This window comes from Vidua macroura, chromosome 9 (assembly GCF_024509145.1).
Source record: "Vidua macroura isolate BioBank_ID:100142 chromosome 9, ASM2450914v1, whole genome shotgun sequence".
NCBI lineage: Eukaryota > Metazoa > Chordata > Aves > Passeriformes > Viduidae > Vidua > Vidua macroura.
Window position 1 is genome coordinate 882311 of NC_071579.1, and position 20536 is coordinate 902846.

A 20536-nucleotide genomic window follows, 5' to 3' on the forward strand; every position below is an offset into this window, starting at 1 on the left:
GCCAACATTTGAGTTTCCACCCTGAGGGACTTTAGGCACTGCTCCTGAATGCCAATATCCTCCAACATCCTTTCTTTACAGGCCTTGCAAGGCTTTGATGTTATTGCAGCACGGAGAATAAAGCAGAACGCAATAAAAAAATAATGTACTACAAATATCCTTGAGATACCTTAGCAAAAATCATAAAAACAAATAAATGTTCAAGGTTGGGAAGGGACAATGGATTGTATGTCCGTGTGCCTTGAATTTGGTCACAAAGACAGGGTCCATATGCCCCAGGGGTGACAGGTTTTTCCTCTGACATGCTTACACTTAGGAATGAGCATTTCTGTCAGGCAGCCCCCTTCCCCCAGCCTCATCCTTTTCATGAGCTTCTCACGAGCATTTTGTGTTCTTTAACAGACTCTGCTTTTTGTGACTTTGAGGCCACAATGCACATTGTCTTTGGTCACACATCACAGAGCTGGTATTTCAGAAACCAAAGCCCAAATTGTACCTCTGTATCCTCCCCTCAAACACAGCACTACTTCTTGTTCATTTACTACCAACAACAGTTCACACACATGCCACGAGCAGTTCAACTCTGATGCTACACAAACCTCTCAAAACAAATTCCCAAGCTGTAACTGAAGCTGCTAGCCCATTTTCAGTCAACTAAGGACCCAGTGTCACACCTCCTAATGAAATTTAAAGACTGAAGTCTGTAGAAGAGCATCAATTTTGTATCATGAAAAAAAGTGAAGCAGCAAGTCAAAAAAGTGCCTCACGTGGGTATCTAAGTGATGCTTAAGGATAATGCCTGAAAATTGTGTTTCCCTCTACACAAAATTAAGACAACCAAATCCATTTCCTTCATTCTTCTGGAGGAAGTTATTGCTCTAAAATATTTACACTGACTGAAAAAGTAACAACAAATTCAAATTGCTAATCTCTGTGGAGAGGCAATTCCATAATGAATGCTGAGAGCTAACGCTTTGCAGGAACAACTTCTTTAAGCCGTTGTACAGAAACCACCCCTGGTGCAAGCAGCAGCTTTGCTACAGAGGGTGAACTGTGCCCAGCTGAGCTGCCTCAGAGCAGGCTGCCAGGAAACCCCAGCGTGCTGCACAAGGATGCTAACTCTGTAAAGAGTACGCCTTACTTCCTCCAGCACATGGCTGTGACCTCCAAAACCAAACATCCAGCGCAGATCACAGACCTCAGGAAACAGCGGGGGCTTCAGCAGCAGAAGTCTGAGGTGACAAGATGATCAAGGTGGTTTTGGACACTTCCCTGAAAATATTCAAAAGCCATCTGGACACAGCCCTGAGTAACGTGCTCCCTCCTTGAGCAGGGAGGTCGGACTAGGTGGCCTCCAGTGGTCCTTTCCAACCCTGCCCATCCTGTAATACTCAACAAGAGGCCAAAGTCGAACCTTCCTCAGCATCCCCACGTGCAATTTGCATGTTGTTTAAAGATACTTGCAATTACTTTTTCTGTAGAGATATTAATCTCTTTCATATTATTTACCACCATATTAGAAAAATCATTAGTGCCTGTAGACTGTTATGGAAATCAATATTTAATAAATTTGCAGCATAATGCACCCTTTTCAGAGGCTCAGTTCCAGAGAGCTCCCCGCAACAAGTATTTAATCTCCGATGCCCACAGCTCATAATTCAACATCCACAGCACTGGCAAAACTATTTTTAATCAAAAATTGCTCCGCCTAAATGTTCAGAAAATCATTTTATTGTTAGACAGACCAAAAAAAAATGGTCTTTCAGCAATAAATTCTGTTTCTTGGCTCAGAGACAAAACGCTGCTAATTCATCGCTGTTCATATATGTCTGTAGACAGAAAACTTGCACTGGACTCCTGAGCCCTGCAAACCTCACTAAATGCCAACATCTCTGGAGAATTACTCAAGGCTTGAGACAGGGTTGGCTAGCAGGAAAGCTTATATGGGGAAACTACCCTAGACTATTCAAGAACTGTTTAATAGGGAATGGCTTTACTCAGCGTGCATTTGGGGAATCTGAATTCTAGTTCTGAATATCTCAAAAGCACAGGAGAGAAGGTAAGTGGAGAAGTCCATTCCAAAAAAATGCAAACAAAAGAGGTAAACATTCATGAAAGTTATACCATTTATGGTACCAGAAGTAAACCATAAGTGGGATTAAGGCTTTAGAGACCTAACCAAGCATCAGATGAAACAAAAAGAATTCAACACATCTTCTCCTCTATCAATACAAAACTCCCTTAACTGAAAAAACCTGCAAACCTTGACGAATGAGAGCCTCCCAGCAGGCAGGTTTTCAGGTTTAAATTTGGTTCAAAATGGCACACACAACCCAAATTGAACTTTGGCATGGCTAAGTTTTAAGACCCCCCCCCCATCACCACAAGAAACTGAGAAAATCTCAGTATCACAACCATCTCAGGCTGGGACAAACCAACAACACTGTAGGTGGACACACTCAGTGCTCCCAAGTTTCAGCTCCACATCGTGATTTCTCCAGAAGCAAAGCTGTTTTAAGACATTGCCACATATCCCTTGAAGGCTAAAACAAAAATAAATAGTCCTGAAAACTAGAAAGTCACGATAGAGTAGTGTGAAATACAAGCAGCCGAAGAGCACAAACCTAAAGAACAATAAGCAGCCTCTAGGCACAAGGCAGACAAAGACCTTCTCTAATTTCCCTGCCTGTGAAACACCTTTGAAAGCCAAGACAGAGGAGGAGGAGCACTGCAGCCCAAGCATCACGAGGCAGTGGATCTGAAAGGCTCTTGGAGGACAGAAGTGGATAAGAAGCAGGACTTCAATCTTTTGCAGAAGACACAATACATAAAATACAAAACACAGCAGTTTTGGGTGCCAGACTATAATTCCAGATGCCTGGATAAGTGCAAAATCTCCAACACCTAAACCAAAATATGTGACCTTTCCACCCACCAGCACCAGTTTTATGCCACCACAGCTCAAACTCCAATTGAGCTATCTCAGAGAGCAGAAAATCAAACCACTAGTTAAAAACTTAAATGACAAAGACCATCATTATAAAATGTAACTGCTCTTTGTGGAGGGATTCAGAAAACAGCTGTTTAAAATGCAACTCAGAGAAAATGATATTTAAAACAAACAGAATGAGGCATTTGGCAGACAAAAATTGTATTACAGCTTTCACATTGATAGGCAGTGAACTGGGATGCATTGATGACATTCATGTGCAGAGGAATGGGTCAATGAAGGGACCACTTGGCATTTTCCCCATGGAAACATATTAAAATATGGAAAAAATAGAAGCTTGAAGTTTTATACTTCAACAGTCAAGATCAATAATGTAAGAATGAAAAAGGTACATATTTTCTTCCCCTAAAGGTACCAATGATTTTGGGTGCCTAATTTGGCATCCCTGGAGAGCCAAATTTTCAGGCAGTACTAAGTACCTTTAGCTCAGTTAAAGCATATCCAGCAGATACCAAAAATCACAATTTACTTTAGAGAAATCTCAGCTAGAGGATTTCAAAGAAAAGCATCAAATTGTATCACAGTACTGCCTGACAGCTGTTATTATTGTACTGCCAACCAAAACCCCCATGCAGCTGATGTCAAAAAAAGACCATTATTCTTCTGCTTTTATTCAGACTGTTTCTGTACACAGAACAAAGCATTATCCATACTCATTTTTTCCTTTCCTCCCCCCCATATACTTGCCCATTTCCCAGTATTTTTAACAGGCCACAGACAATTAATTTAAAAATGTATTCAATATGTGGATTAGTCTAAGATTGCCACTTGATATGAGTACAGTTTCTCCCAGCCTAGCTCTTCGACAAGCCATCATAGACTATTTGTGCATGCAGGTATTTTCACACATTTTAAAATGTGTTACTGACTAGAGAAATTACTAATTTAAAGTCTGCTATAGTTCCTCATGCCAATTAATTTATCTTTCTAGTCTCTTTCACACTCCTTTAAATTAAGCAACAAACTTTAAAAAGAACCACAAATCCAAGATCTCTCGCAAAACATAAGTAACAGCTGATTTTATAACTCTATTTCCTTGGCTATTTAAAAAAACAAAAATACCTGCCAGTAGAGCTGAGTTAACATTATGGGCCAATTGCACACAAAGTTTAATTTTACAAGGTTATAAAAACAGCTCCTCACAATCTGAGCTGCATTCTCACATCCAGAAAAGCAGTACAGCTCAGTTCAGCTTTCCAGCAACAGCTCAGCTGTGGCCAAAGCCATTGCAATATATGAATTTAGCTGTGGTCTGCTTCTTTAGTGAGCAGTGAGGCTGGAGAGTGCAGTGCTCCTGTCCTGCTTGATTTTCTGGATGGGTTATGTGTATTTTTGATTCTGAGGTGGATGCAGGACAACACAGGGCCCCAGTTAGGGATCAAAAGATCACATAGTTCTGGGGCACTTCAGAATCAGCCTTCATCAATAGCTGTACTTTGGCACAAAAGAAGATGGGAAGCTTCTTTTCTGTCAGAAGCTGATAACTCTTTTCTCTTTGGCATGAAAACAACAACAGGGTAGACTCCTGAAGCAGCTCTGCACTTTCTAGTGACTACTGTTAGCTTCAAGGCACAATTCAAGAGATGAGTCAGGAGTTTTAAAGCTCTTCACCCAAACTTTTTGTCCCTGACATTTAATTTGCTCATTCAGGATCCAATACCCCAGATAAGATCCCCTAGGCTGCACCAACAAGACCCTTTCTGACTCCATCACCAAAACCTATCAGCAAGTAAGGCACTCTCACTCTGAGTCTCCTCTGCCAGAAAGTTAAGAGACAGCACAGCATGACCAGGGGATTTGGATGTGGATACAAGACACTCCTCTCACCACACGAGCTTCAGCTGGTCAGTGGCAGTTCCATCTTCAGCTTCATCATCAGGTATGATGCTGGTGCAACCTTTGCTGTAGCACTGTGGGACCACAGTGCCTGCCTGTCCTCCCTGTGCACACCCAAAGCATCCTCTGGGCTGGACACTTGCTCCTCACACTGGGTTTGCTTAGCACTTCCACCAGGAAAAGAAAAAAAAAATTGAATGCCAACTGATGACAAAATACCTGAGCCTTGTCTCTCCAGCTTATTAATTCCAGCTGCACTGTCTCAGGTGGAATTACATTATAGTATATCACTGTCACTGTCACTGTCACAGCATTCAAATGATGTTAAGTATGGCATGAAACAAGCAAAAGCACAGAAGCAGCAGTGAAGCTCAGTATCATTTCATCAGTTCTGCTGCTGGCAATCACAGCCACGTGTTCACATCAGTGCAGTATGTATATTCTGTGTTTCATGTGTTTCAGAGACACCTTCCTTTCTTGTGGTGGAGGAGTTTAGCATATTACTGCTACATAGTCCAACAATTTATGGAGTCTGTGATAAACCATTGCATCATTTTTCAAGGTCCAAGAACTCTATAAGCTTGGTCAGTAAAATGTACTAAGCAATAACTCATCCCAAAAAAAAACTGTGATGGCAACTACAGAACTGCAGCTCTATTAAGTCCTTTTTTTTTTGTATGGATAAGTTTAGCTGAAAGCAATATTAGTGACAAATTGCAGCCTGGGGAAATTTTCAGATCAAGGTAATAATGCTATGAGGTAGAATGATTTGCTTTAGTGTTGCTATATAATGCTGCCAGTTCCCTCCAACTGGACACTAACTGCAGCCAGAGGCCACCTTGCTTAAAAAAATATCTGAAGAAATATTTTAGCACTAAACCTGTCTGGAGTAATAAAAAAAAAAAAAAAAAAAAAAAAAAAACCCAGAGCATCCTTCCCAAGAAGAAGCACTGGGAAAGTAAAATTGGGTAAAAAGTTCAACAACTAAGTGATTCATGGCTGATGACAATCTAGTGCCTGCGAGCTGAAGGAGCTGGCTTCATGCCAATGCTGCTGAACCACACAGCTGGGAAGGAACCTCTGCAGGTCTGTAATCCAATCTCCTGCTCAAAGCAAGGTGCACACCCAGCAAGTCCTGACACCAACATCACAGATGTCACCCCTTCTCCAGATCTGCTCTTCCAGAGTTCGATCAATTCATGGCATTTTTCTCCCGTTTAACCCGGCCAGAATTTCTCATGTTCCAACTGGTGCCTGCTGCCTCTTCTCCTGTCCCGGTGCACCTCTGAGAAGGGCTTGCTCCATGCTCCAGCTCTGACCACCTCCGTGGTCTTACTGGATTTGCTCCTGGTCCTTGTGCTGGGACAGGGACACCGAGCACTCAGGCTGGCAGGGACTGGGCAGAGGGGCAGGATTCCTGCCCTTGTCCTCCCAGGGATGTGGCAGAGGGGCAGGATTCCTGCCCTTGTCCTCCCAGGGATGTGGCAGAGGGGCAGGATTCCTGCCCTTGTCCTCCCAGGGATGTGGCAGAGGGGCAGGATTCCTGCCCTTGTCCTCCCAGGGATGTGGCAGAGGGGCAGGATTCCTGCCCTTGCCCTCTCAGCATTCCAGCTGACAGTGCTCAGGGTGCAGTCAGCCTTTGCTGCCTGGGCACACTGCTGACTCCTGGGCAACCCTCTGCCCACCTGAGCCCCCAGGTATTGGTAAAGGTTCCTGGACTACCAGCTGACCCCAGAGGGACACCACTAACGGCCAGACACCAATTTGAGCTCAGTGCCCCAAACATTTTCCCACTGCTCCCTTATGCAACCCCCCTGTAACCAATTTGGCCATAAGGATGTCAGGATTTTCCTTCAGTGATACACAAACACAGGCACATTCTCTGTGCCTACCTGCCTTTCTCAAAGCTCCTTAATGACATGTCCCTGCCTCCTCCTGGGATGGGACACTCCACACTGCTTTGAAAGAGAACCAGCAGCAGGATCTGAGGGACTGCAGAGGTGGAAAGTGCCTGTCCCAGAGCAGGTGGAACTGAACCAGCTGGGAACAGCAGGCATCAGAGGAGCAGAAACCATCTGATGCCACAGCCAGTTGCAGGGAAGGAGAATTGTTTTGATCATATTCACCTTTTGAGATTTAGAGCAGTTTAGCTCCTGCAGAGGCTTCTTTCTTCCTACAGCATGAGGAAGAGTCATTCATACATTTCTAGCCTCTCCACTCTCCCTCAATTAACTCTCCTTTCTCCTGCCAAGCCTGAACTTCCACCCTCACCTCCACCTACTCCATGGCTCTGGATAGTGCTCGCCCATTTTCCAGACAGGATCTGGAAGCCAAGTCCCCCTGCTTCTGGAGGGCAAGTAAAACCTCCAGCAGCAGCACCACAGGGATGAACAGGGAAGTTAGGAGAGAATTCCTCACCAAAGACAACTGGTCCATTGCCTGCCCCAAGAGGAGACTACACAAAGTATTGAAAGGCAAGTCATTTATATTAAACATTTTTTCAGCCTTCCCTTCTGAAATCGACTTCAGTCTGCCTTAGAAACTGCCAATAGACATTATCACACACAATTTGACTGCTCTTGCTTCCACAGTGCACAGCAGGGCAGAGATTTCCAAGATTTTCCTTTCTTAAGAAGGATCAGGAACTTGGCTACAAGAAGGCGCTGTCTAAAAGCAGCTTTGAAGCCATTTGACCTCTGTAATTCTTCCTGAATGTACACGGATGACAAGGGTTGAATCTGTTCTACCTCATTTTTGCAAATGAGTACCTGGATCCACTGTTTCCAAGAGGTTTTAACAACTTCTACAGCAAACCATGTTTTATGTGAAAAATGTCAGGAAACAAACTGAAAACCATTTGCCTACAGCATTTCAGAAGGAAAATGACATGGCAGCCTACCCTCTCCTCCTGTAAAGTGAATCATTAAAAAAGGCAGGAATGATTCTCTTTGTTCCTGCCATGTAGCACAGGGTGGGCAGCACACGCTGTCACTGACAGCTCCTTTGCTTTCTTAGCACTTACTCTTGCCTTGCAATGAAATGTGAGGAAGAAAAACTACATCTGAATTGCCCAGCATTCTTTGGATTTCTCTTTAAATTGTTTTCTCAGTAGCCACTCTCCTATTTTACAGGAAATACATAAAAACCACCAAATCACCTCTTTTGTAGTTCAGCACCCACTGCTGCACCAGGAGGGGTGGGGAGGGGTTCCCAGGCACACAGGCAGAAGGAACAAAATCCACCAGAGCTTTTTCCAATCCAAACAACCTTCAGTGCACCAAGCTTCAAACCAACAGAGCCTTCTCACAGAAAAGCAACGAGCAATAACTATCCTGAATTTTAAAGGTGATCGAGGCAGTCCCACTAAGAAGACACAACACTTAAAGGGATTGTGTTGAGCATTTTCACACATGTGTAAACGTGGATTTCCAGCAGAACTTATCCTCCCTGGGGGGCTCTGGAACTCCACCCATCCCAGCACAGCAATTCTGGTGCACAGCACCACAGCAGCCACTCTGCTCCAGACATTACACCACCAAAACACCAGAGACAGCTAGAGAGAGAGAATAAACCCCTCAACCAACAGAACCCAGGGAGGTTTACAGCTCATTCTTGCTCCACCATTCATCTGAGTGATGGCAGGGCACCAAGGGGAAAGCAGCAGTCCAGAAGTCTCTGGCAGGGTCAGAAGGTCAGCTCAGAAAAGGGTTGCCCACACACCTGACCCTGACCATCATGGAGCAGCACCAAGGGTATAAAGGGTATATTTCATTTTAGCCCGCAGGTGACCTTCATATTAAACCCATCCTTACAACCTCCTTTGAACAACCACCATCACAATTCCAGCACTCTGGATCATTCAGCTCCCTCAAGCTTTCCTGTGTGAGCCTCCAGGCCTCCAGCATTTAGGTGCTGGAGCCTCATATATAATGCAATACATCATCAGATCTGCTCTCCTCTGCAATATTAATGCCAGTTCCCATGTTATTTCTCACCAGCCTGACTACCATGCATGTAAAATGTCTAAAGTAACTGCTGTTGGAAGAGCAACACAAAACATTAAGTCATTTAAGGGGGGGGGGGAAAGCATTGCCTTTCACTGGCAGTGCTGTTCAGAGCACGTGGCAGGAAGCGTGTTTTACACCTCTAATGCACAGCCCAGCAGGATAAATGCTAAAGTTGGAAACTGCAGCATTGAAAGTTAAAAATGCCAGAATTCAAGCTGCCTGAACAACACTAATTTGACCCTCCCATGTGTATAAGGTCTAGCCTTATGCAACCAAAATGTTTCCCTTCATCATCTGTCTCACCAAGGGCACAGACTGGCTGGTGCTCACTCCACATGTTATTCCTTTCCTTTCAAATGGCATATTATTCTGTGTGTTCTTCAGAGGGAAACCATAGCCTTATTTGTCACACATCATTCAAATCCCATTCTAAAGGCAGAATTTTTATCTTGAAGATAAACAAGTTATCTTCACTAATGACCCATGTGAAACAAGATAATAGCATTGCTGCCAGGCCACAAATGGGAAATGAAAACAAGGAGATGTAAGTAAAATGCTTCCATTGCTTTTGGATGCCTTAACTGAGACTTCCAAGACACGATTTTCAGGAAATTTAGAAATTACGATAAAGCACTTCATGGATACATCTACCCAGCACAGCTCAACAACTTGCAACCCTCTGCACAGCCCTCCATGGAAAGTTTAGTTAACTTGAGGATCCAAAGGCACAGAAGTCTGGCAGCACTCCAGGACAAAGGACAACTGCCTCAGCTGCTAAGGCTTCCTTCCTCTCCCAATGGTTCTCCCCCCGTTCTTACCTTCATCACCCACTTTCTTCTGCACAGCCGTGATCCACAAACAAGGCACCCTGCCCTCTGAACGACACCACAGTTCCTAATAAACATGCCTTACACTCCAAAATTGTGCTCCCATTCACATTACTGAAAAGTTTGATGTTTTTAGAAAGACACTTTCGGAAACTCCTCCTGCAGCATCAGGAGGTTGAACACTTGGACCTTCACTGGAGGGGGATGACAATTCCTGCACGAGGATGACTTCTCAGACTCCCACAAGGAGCAAGACACTGATCCAAGTCTTTAGACAGATCTTCCCCATTCCCAGCTCCCTGTCCTCATTTTCCCCTCCAATCTTGGTCTTCCTGTCTATATTCAGCCCCTTATGCCTCACCCAGTTTCTTTTTCCCCCTGTCATCTGAATTCTTTCACATCAGAGCTACCCTGCTCCCAAAATGCCTCATTCAGGCTTCTTGTCCATGAGCCTCTCCCAGCTGCTGACTTCACTGGACAAGGGCCAGAGCAAAAAGGTTCTTCACTCTCCATCCTGTCCCTTCCCAGAGTCCTGCTTCAGCTCCCAACACAGTCCACATTCTCTATGTTCTTCAATGAATAATGTTGGACTGGCTTAGTAAAAGCAAGTTAAAGACAGGAAGAGAGGAAAATACTGTAAAAGGACAAAGCATTTGCTATTTTTATTCCAAGTATCGGGGTGAGCATAATTATGTAAATTCAAAAAACTTGTCATAATTGACCTTTTCAAAACATGTGTGTCCATGGGCCTAACATACAATTCTTTGGTGAACCTTGAAATTTATTAAAGGTCAGCAGCTCTAAAACTTAATTTCATTTAATCATTGAAGAACTTATTTAACATGCAGCCATCACCAATCATCAAGGAAAAATAAACTTGCTTAGAAACAGGTAAAAATTTTGATGCATTGGACGAGCAAAACCACAGCTTTAAAAAGCTGTAAAAGAAAATTTTAAAAATGTTCTTGCTACAGAACCTAGCAGTTTTAGTTGTTGTTCTAAAAATTTAACAATGCCAAAATCCAAAGGGTTCAATTCAAGGGTCTATCTGAAGCCCTGGAAGCAGACCTGGGAAATGGTCAGAAGTCACTACTGATTCAAACTAAGTTAATTCCAGCAGTGTGTAGAGTAAGTCTAAAATCTCACTGTGTTTAGGTTCTCCAGGGCTTGGCTGTCTGAGCTACTACTCCAAGAACTGTCGCAGATCTTTGTGCTCCTTTGGGGAAAATTGTTCTCCACCTTTAAAATCTCATTTGCAGCAACACAGTCTCTGCCCACCTCAAAAACTGGTTCTTTCTGAGAAAAGCTCACACGGACCCTGGCACAGCTCCTTGTAAAATGAAACTCCATGACGATTTCTGAGACATCAGGACTGGCCAACGAGGGATTTTGGACAGAACAGGCACAAAAAGAAAACCAAAACAGGAAAACCCCACGTTTTCACAAACACTCACAAGCCCCAGAGCAACTACTCTTATGCTATATTATTTTTTATGGAGGAGCCATTTGAGAAATTTCAAGTATTCTTTTTTTTTCCCAGGAAAGTAAAACATGATTTTATTTTACAAATAGGTAAAGCTGCCCTTAATTAGACCAGGAGCTACAACACAAAATACTGATCCCATTCGAGGACAGAAATGACAGAACGATGGCTTTTACCAAGGGAATGAAACAATAAACACATAAAAAGCTGAAGGCCAGACCAAACAGAATTAGTATCCAGAGCACCACAGAAGATCATGAATCTATGACAATTCATACCAATGAAGGCAGCTTGTCCTTGAAGCTCAAGGACATTTTTTCACTAAACACCAAACCTTTTTTCTGGAATTTACATGCAGTACAAGCCTTCATTTCCTGACTTAAATCTTCTGCCCAGCAGCAACGTGGTCTACAGGATGAATGTCATTTTTTCCCATTGGTATCTACACTCTGAGAAATATGTTGCTTGAACTGCTTCTTGTACAACAGATGGAAGGACATTATAAAATATCAGATGGCCCCCTAACAGGCTCTTTGAAATTCAAATAAGGTTACATATCCTTCACCTCACCATACAAGACCACAACAGCTTTGATTACAGAAACACTAGCACAGGTCTGTGTCAAATCAATAACGTGACACGGTGTCAAGCTTATCAGAGAGGTTTAACTGCTTATTTTCATTCAGCGCCTGCTTGCAGCGCCTGTCACCACCAGGAACATTCCAGGAAGTCCCCAGCAGCCAACACAAGGACACCAAATATAGCCTGGGACACAGCAGCTGAAACTGTCCTGCCACAGTCAGTCCATTTTCACCCAAGGGGGTGAACAACCAGGGATCCATTTGTGGAGATAATGCAGTAGCACAGTGATTATTCAGCAGCCAGACAAATACCTTGTGTTAGCTGACAGACCTTACTTTGGCAGTTCTGCCCCCACACACATTCCAGGAGGTGGTGCTGTCCCCTGGATGTACTGAAATCACTGGTTTGTCTTTGCAGAGAAGAACTTCAGCAGATACAGGGCACTTCATGCACGTGCACGAGCCCGTGACACCAACTGAAGACTCAACTTTCATGAAAAAGTAACTGCTAAATGCACATTCAACATTTCTGAGAATTCCAAGACTATCAGCTCCTAATCCAATCTGAATGCACTTGTTCTGGAAAAAAACAGCAGCTCTTTAGTGCTTTGCATGAATTCAAACCACAGGCTGTTGCTCACAGGAATAAACCTGTTGTGTCTCCCATCTGTAACAGCCATCTGGGACAGATGTTTTAAATGGAAACTGCCACAAGATTTAGGGTTCACTGACAACCTACCTTACATCTTGATCAGTTATCCCTCAAATGACCCAATAAGAAATTATGGATCCCACCTGACTGAAGGAAGCAATACAGGTACTTCACACTGGTGTCCCTTCCTGATAAATCAACAGTCCAGAAAGAAGATTAGTGCTGTGCTTGCACATCCTACCCCATCCCACCCAACCCCTGCTGCTTGGAGGGCTAAAGCTCCCTTGAATCTTTTATGGACATGGAATTGACCATACATTATGCATGCAAAGTCAGACAGACTATTTGTTTGCTCCCATTTACTTGCTACCAAGAACCATAGCTTCTTATGCCAAATAAATCACCTTTAAAACATGTTAATGATCACCAAACATAAACATTCTTCATAAAATTCTGAAACAAAATTATTAGCTATTCACATCCAAGTTCTATAAATTTCACTGCATATCCATCTGGCAGACATCTGCATTATTTATTGCTGTCACACTCAGTAAATTGATTTACGGGCATTTAAAGGTGTCATCTTTACTCATTACAATTTCAGTGATCACTCCAGCACTGCCAACATCGCACCAATGACCCGAGTTTCAACTTTTAATCTCTTCTAAGATTGAATTCCACATACAAAGCAGTATATGAAGAGACAGAGGAAACTGAAGGACTGAGGTGCTTTGATTTAAAATTCATTGATCTCTATACAGTAACAATTCGGTGAGAAAGTTCCTTTAATGACTCAAGTGCAACATACACTTTTTTGAGCCCAAGTTAAACTTCAGAACTCTGCCGTGTAAAATTAAGACAGGTGGACTTGATAGACAAGAAAGAGGAATGAGACCACATCCTTGGAAAGGATTACTGCCCTGGAAAGCTTGGGGCAGATGTGGCCACATCACCTGCCTGCTCTCCCAAGTGTGCCTTCCAGCTGGATCAGCTGCAGTGCCAGAGACCACAACCCCATTCCTGCCCTGGAGATATTTCAGGCTGGCAAACAGCAGCAGCCCCCTGCCTCACCCCAGCTGCTGGGGGGAACCATTTAAACACAAGCAGTACCCATCAGCTTGGAAAATGCATCAGAACACAAGAGACTCAGGGTGCTCTGGACTATATTCTAGGACACTTAAGTGCAAGAGATTTTCAAGAGAAGATGCAATGACCTGCCCCCAAGCTCCCAAATTTGTGTGCTCCAGCATGGGCTCAGGCAAACACCTCCTGAACCATCCCCACTGACCAAGGCACTTCTGTGCTTCCACTGGGAACTGAGCTCCAGCTGAAATAACCCCACCTCCCCTCCTCTGAGAGCCCCAGGCAGCACAGGAACCAAAGAGTGACCTGCAGCTCACAGCCACACACAACACACCACAGCCAAACCGCAGGAGAAGTTGGAGTTTTGATCATGCCTCACTAGAGAAAAACATAATTAAAACCATTAGGTTTGGAAAACTTCCAGCCCTATGAATGTGACAAAGACATTTATGATGATAGAGGAATAATAATGTCCAGTAAAATCCCTGTACATAAAAGCACTAGAAGTACTTTATAGTCAAAAATCCAAGGAAAGAACATTTTAAATAAGTTAATATGCACCTTCTATAGAAAAGGAGCAGCATGACTTCTACATTTCATAAAGTGAAGCTTGACTTCACAGCTATCTGTATCTTATCACACTTTTCCTGTCAGACTAAACATCTCTTGTTTTGATGCAAACAGAGCAACTTTTCTCGCAGGGTATTTTTGATTAAAATGAACTCGAGGCTTAAAAAAGAAGAGTCCAAGTCCCTTCTGTGATAGCAAATTTCCGACGCCGAGATCCACTTTGCATTGCTAGGCTTTGAAGGATGCCCAGGAAAAGAAGGAATTCATAACGCCCTCCACCAAGAGAGATGCATTACAGTAAAGCATACTGACATGCTTGCTCTTTTTATTCATCCATGCAGCAGGTTCTTACTTGAGGTGTCATTAAGAGAAATGTTTCATTTACTTGAAAAGAAAAAAAAAACAATTTCACAGTTTTTGGAGAAAGCATTTGGCAGAGTGCTGCCATCTGCACCAATATTTGAAAACCAAGCCATTCAAACACTCATAATTTACTTAATCTTAGCAAGATATTGGAAAATTAGAGGCTTTTTGTTACATTTTCCAAAGTAGCATCACTTTGCATATGGAGTATTAGATCCATCTGGAAAAGTGACACCCAAAACAACAATGCCTTTTCAAGCCCACACCACCTTGCTGTACCAGGCTCTTCATACATACTGAGCATCTGACTTCCAGAAGCTGCTTTTGGGAAACAAGGGTAAGGGAAGACAAAACCTACAAAGAATGTTCAAATGGTGACCATAACAATTATAAGGCTCTCAAAAGCCTCTATACTCAAGTGTTGCAATGACTTCCTGCCATTTCTCCTGTTTATTTTAGAATCAGGCTCAAGAGAGCAGCTTAGAACACCTTTCTTGAATAGCTTTGAGAGCTTTAAGAGGTTAAGAATTTCACAGCTGATTATACTGACAAATAATCCCAATTTTGTATCAGTCCGAGCAGTAAGCGACATAAGAAAGGAATTTTCAACACACATGCACTGGAGCTGAAGCCTGTTTGGGATTGCACCTGTCAGAGCCCAGAAACTGGAGACAGACTGTGGCCACTTGTAGTTTATTTAAAGAAAACATTTTCTGTCACCCTGCCTCTCAGTCACACCCCGGTTTTGTTTCGTGTATTTGCTGTTTAAGCCTGGGAAAGGTGGAACGAAGACTTTAACTAAGATTTTAAACAACACAGCTGCCCACTAAACCTTCCTGACTACAGCACTCTACCTAACCACAATGCTTACAACACAGAAGAACTCCTTCCATTTCATCCTGAGCCTCCCCTGAACAGAACACCTGGAGCAAGCATCCAGGAAAAGGAGCAGAATGCAAGAAAAAAACTCCTGGAATGACTCATTACCAAAGCAGTCAAAACCAAATACCAAGAGTATCATTAAGCTTTATTGCAACAGATCTGTGACATACTCAGGGTAAGGCTTTGGGGAAAAAGGTCATTGCAAAGTCCCTCTGCAGAGACTGGAAGTTTCTAACACCAGCCTGCCAGACCTTTACAGGCATTTGCTAAGATCTGGAAGACTACAGACTTCAGAGCAAGGTGCTGCTGTGTGTTCTGAGCTGCTGAACCAACCACAGGAGGGGCACTGTGAAGCACAAGTGGAAAAGAAATCCCAAGCTGACTTAAGGCCAGAAAAACAGTAGTTTTCCAGGAAAATGTTCTACACAGATGAATCTTACCAAGAGGCTGGATATGAACTGTTCATCCAAGAAATACTCAGCAATGAAAGATTAACATGCACTTTACTTTAGGGGCTTTGAACATAAAACTATCCTCCCACCTTCAAATCTACTTTCCTGAATTTCTTTGTGCGGAATATTTACAATGCCCACTTTCATTCTTAAGCAAACAGCAGAGAGAATATCTTCTTTGAGCAAACAGGTCTGCAGAAATTTGCCAAATATTGATTTTGTTAGGGATGAGCTTGAAATTTCCATCTTGTTTCAGTTTCACACTGAATGAACTTTTAGAAAGTGATTTTTTAAAACAAATGTATTATACTGCATTAAAAGAAGTGAATTAAACCACTTCAGATAATGAACTGAAACACCTATGATAATTGAGTAATTGAGAGCAGTGGGAATTTATCCTTCAGGGTAAAACAGTACACTGGGAAAAATGATGTTTTCCTAAGAGGTTCTGTCTTGTTCAGGCAGGGCCACAGGCAGACACTGTGCCTGACTGGCCCAGATGTGGTTACTGGCAGAATACAACAGGAAGTCAGCCAACTTATCTGGAGTGTTTTATTCTACCAGCCTTTTCTCCAGCAGCACTTGCAGTCAGGTCTCTTCCCACTTCTTGTCTATCAGGTTTTATAAAACTTACCCTGATACCTCTGGGCTTATGTTCTATCAAACCAAATTTGGTGAATACAAATAAGTGAAGAAACTGAAAATTCAATATATAAGCCCTTATTTCTGCTGGAAACTAAGTCCAAAAAAATGCTGTAAGGAATGCAGTCTTCACAATGTTTGTGTAAAGCATACTGAGCATCCAAGAATTACAGGAGAAGCATTACCTGCTTGTAGTTCTCTGGTTGTCTAATGAGATCTGTTTCTGTGACAGAAAAATGTCCGAGGTTCTGGTCCGTGTGGGAGCCACTTGTGAATAAATGGATCTGGAACAGATTAATTTAAAAGCTATTTGTCAGTGCAAGGAGCAGATCATTAAGATCATTATCTACCACCCAACAGCCGTGTGGGTGGGCAGGGTGATGTGACCAGTGCTCACAAAGCCTTTCCCAATGCACATGTACAAGTGTGAGTGCTACCACCAGTACAAGAGCCAGAATGGAAAGGAGGAACAGGCACCACAACCACCTCACCAAATGGTCCACCTTGGTAGCATTGCCAGAACCACATGCAGGAATTGCAACCTCTGCTGCCACAGGAAAACTGAAGGTTTCTCTCTTCATCCTGTCTTGAAGTCTTTTTCCTTACAGTACACATGTTGGGTGCATGGCATGAAAGGAGAAACCATTTACACAGACAGCAGCAGTCTTAACTGAGCTAAAGCACACTCAGAATAATTTTTATTTCTTTAAGTAGAAAATGCCACCTAGTTACAGTAAGGCTCTCTTTTGCTGCTCTATACTGTTGGCTTTTGCTTACCAAGACCTTGTCCCAGCTGCACTGGTGATAGTATCATCAATTACTTGATGAAGAAGCTTCCCAAGTTAGTCAAGGGAACAATAAAAAGCAATTCGTCCTATTCAGAGCTGATCCCTTTGTAACTGTAATAACTGCAGCTGCCAAACAAGATAGCAGTGCACATTTGTCAGACAATCACTCATATTTCATTAATATTTCTGCCACAAGACAGAGAATGTTTCCTGCTTTTCTTCCTTTATTCTAATATGAACTTTATCACACACTTGGGTATTGACAACTATTTTAAAGTTGACAGGCACTGGATAATTATCAACCCTTCCATGAAACTTCAGAATATTTTAGCGTTCCTTTGCCAAACCTCACTGCTGGTGACAACCATCTGTCACATGTGCAGAGCTATGCGAGTTTAAAAATAAAAGAGCACCTCCCCACACAATGTTCTTCCTTTCCACTTGCCACTCCTCTCTCTCCCTGCTGCATTCTTGCGTAACTCTGGCTGCCAAACCTTTGGGCCCCCAGCACCAGCAGTGAATTCCAGCCCCTTTTCCAAGGCAGGTGGCAGCAGCATCCCTGGTAAAGCCCAAAACAAATACAATAAAGCTGTAACAACAGAAGAATAAGGTGTTCCCCTGAGACCAGACTGGATGGATACCAAAATAATCCAGCATTTTTATTTTTGCTATCTCTTACTGATGCCTAATAGAAGACAAACAAGGCTTAAAGAGGGAAAGAGCACCAAAGCAGAAGTGAGAGGGTGAGAGGCAGAACATGCCAAGCTGTTGCTCCTTGGCACTGGAATACCCCGAGGTGGAGGCAGGTCTGATTTAACACCACACTAACCTTTCAAGAGAGCACAGGCACAGCCCCCCACACTCAGCACCACTTCTGGGGAGTTTCTAGCACCAATTCCTAAATGCCCTTGAGTTCACTCAAGCTGCTCTCCCTGCAGGGTGCCTAATTCACCTAGAGAAGATGAAAAGGGGGCTTGCTCATGGTTCACACACATTTGCATGAGAGGAAAAAAATTCTACCGCATTAAAGAATGTGCTTCTGAGATCTAATGGCAAATTCACCGTAGGGAAAAAAGCGAAGATTTTCAAACAAAATAGACAAAAAAAAAAATATAAATAAACAAGGTAGCAATTCCCGGAGCAACGTGGTAGATTTTTCATGTCAAGATACAGACGCATCTAACAATTGCAGTTTAGCTCACTCATAAATTACTGACAATGAGGTAATTACCCAGCACCAGTCCCTGCCCTCTGTTATTCAGAGATCAAGACTTTGTCCTTGTCCCTTTACTCTTACTACCTCAGATACATAGAGACAACTGATCTGATCCACTGCACTACATCTTATTTTATATTGCTAACAGATAAATTATTTTATATTGTTAACATCTTAGAGGGGGCACAAGAAACCACTCCATTCATAGGTGGTAATTCCCAGTGCTGCTCTGCATTCTCACTAACAATACAACTCTTAGTTTCCAAGCATATTGAAACAATTTTTGTTGCTTTACCATGATCTGATAATTCCAGTTATGTTAAACTCTTCTTCTATCATTGAGAATTCCATTTAACATCATTTCATTCTTATTAACCCATACGCACAGCCCATAATCAGATATTCACCTCCTTAAAAAAAAAAAAAATCATCTCTGAGCCTGATCTAACCCTTCACTACTTCAGGATGGAAAATAACCCCAGGATATTCATCAGTTTTGCAGAAACTCACCTGTTCCTCTGTTTTTTATAACATGCTGACTGTGGCACAGTGCATTTAACACAGGCCCCCAAAAATGAAAGCTTTAAACTATACAGGTTCCTTCCTGTTTCGCTGAAACCGTGCAAGGCTTCTTACATTTTTTAAGGTGAAGTGCTAACTCAAAGACTAAGTAAAAACAACTGCTCTCTCCTATGAGTTCAAGAGGGATCAAAACCCAGGGAGACAGACTCTTCTGGCATTTGACAGAAAGAAAGAGAACAGAAGGAACCAAGAGACGTGCCTTAGCACAGTGATTTATTCTCCACGTCCCCATGTATTTGAAGGCACACCAGGTAAATATGCACCACTGAGAATTTCGAGGGAATGAGTATGGTATTACTACATTATACTTTCAAAGCGAGCCAACCTGTCCATGTTGAGAAGCCATTAAAACGTTATTCAACAGCTCATTGCCTCAGGCTGCAAACTTCCTCAGAAACAGAGAGGTTAAGATTTCCCTCAGGAAGTCTTCCTCCTACAGCAGGACATGTGTGCTTCTGAAAGCTTCAACATGCCTTCTGGGAGCTGAAGTCACTGAACAGCAGCTCATCAGAGCAGCCAGCAAAGAGGAACAGCCAGGCAGGCCACCCAACAGGCAATTCCCAGCACAGGACCAACTGTAGCTCCAGGGAGGCTTCCCTCTCTTGGGGACCGCAGAACTTCATCCCATCAACCTCAGGTGGCTGCAGGCAGGACAGAGTAGATAGAGGACACAGCAATATTTGTACTAAAAAATACAGAGTGGAAGGAAGAGCAGTCATCTTCGAAGTAAGAACATTTTTTTTCCAACTGCGTTGTGTTCTTCTCAGAAAGGCCCAAATAGAGAAAATAGCATTTTAGAGCCCGTGTGAGTCACAGAATGAAATCTGCAGAAGTGTTGCCACCAGTTGACAAAAATTATAGCTCCTGATGAGCAGTAAATAAGATTGTTCCACAGCTGAGACACATAACCTGGTACGTTATTAAACACAGAGAGTAAAAGCCGTAATTATCATTTTGTAGAGAAAGCCCTCTGTAAATCTGCCAACATAATTAAAAAACATAACACTCATTAGCCTTTTGCATACTGTGCTTGTGGTTTATTAGAGGAAAGCAGCAGCTCATATAGAGGTCATACTGGGTCAGTTCAGTCTTCTAACACACAGGATAGTTTAAAAGTTTGGAAATTAATGCAGTAGTAAAAGCAATTTCTCTAGAAAGAGTCAGGAAATATCAATTATTGTTTATACAGCTGTTAAATTGTGTAAATGTTGTATTTTGTGTTATCCTAAATGCTAACATTAATGTGGCACTGCAATATAGTCCTTGCAAAGTCACATTTACCTTTCTATTCTCCTACTTTTAATTCAAACCAAAATATAAATCAGAGCACTGCACTTTATTACAGCTCTGAGCAGAACTCCCACAGCTGCACACATAATACCAGTGTGGGTTCACGTGTGGAGGACTTGGGCTCAGTTCCACCCTCCTTTGGGCACCCCCATGGTGGCAGCCCTGACTGTGACAGTCACCTCCAGCACCACTGCTGCCTTCAGTTTCACTCAGCAATGACTGCTGGAGAAGGCAGTAATGGCAGCTTTGGGAAACTGGATGAACAGAGACAC

General features: G+C 42.8%; 1 protein-coding gene across 1 annotated transcript in view; it reads right to left on the minus strand.

Moving 5' to 3' along the window:
- Positions 1-20536, minus strand: part of TEDC1 (tubulin epsilon and delta complex 1) — a 66616-nt gene that overhangs the window by 25904 nt on the left and 20176 nt on the right. Inside the window, exon 5 of the mRNA XM_053985484.1 lies at positions 16574-16672. Coding sequence (XP_053841459.1) covers positions 16574-16672 — 99 coding nt within the window. The remainder of the gene's footprint in view (positions 1-16573; positions 16673-20536) is intronic.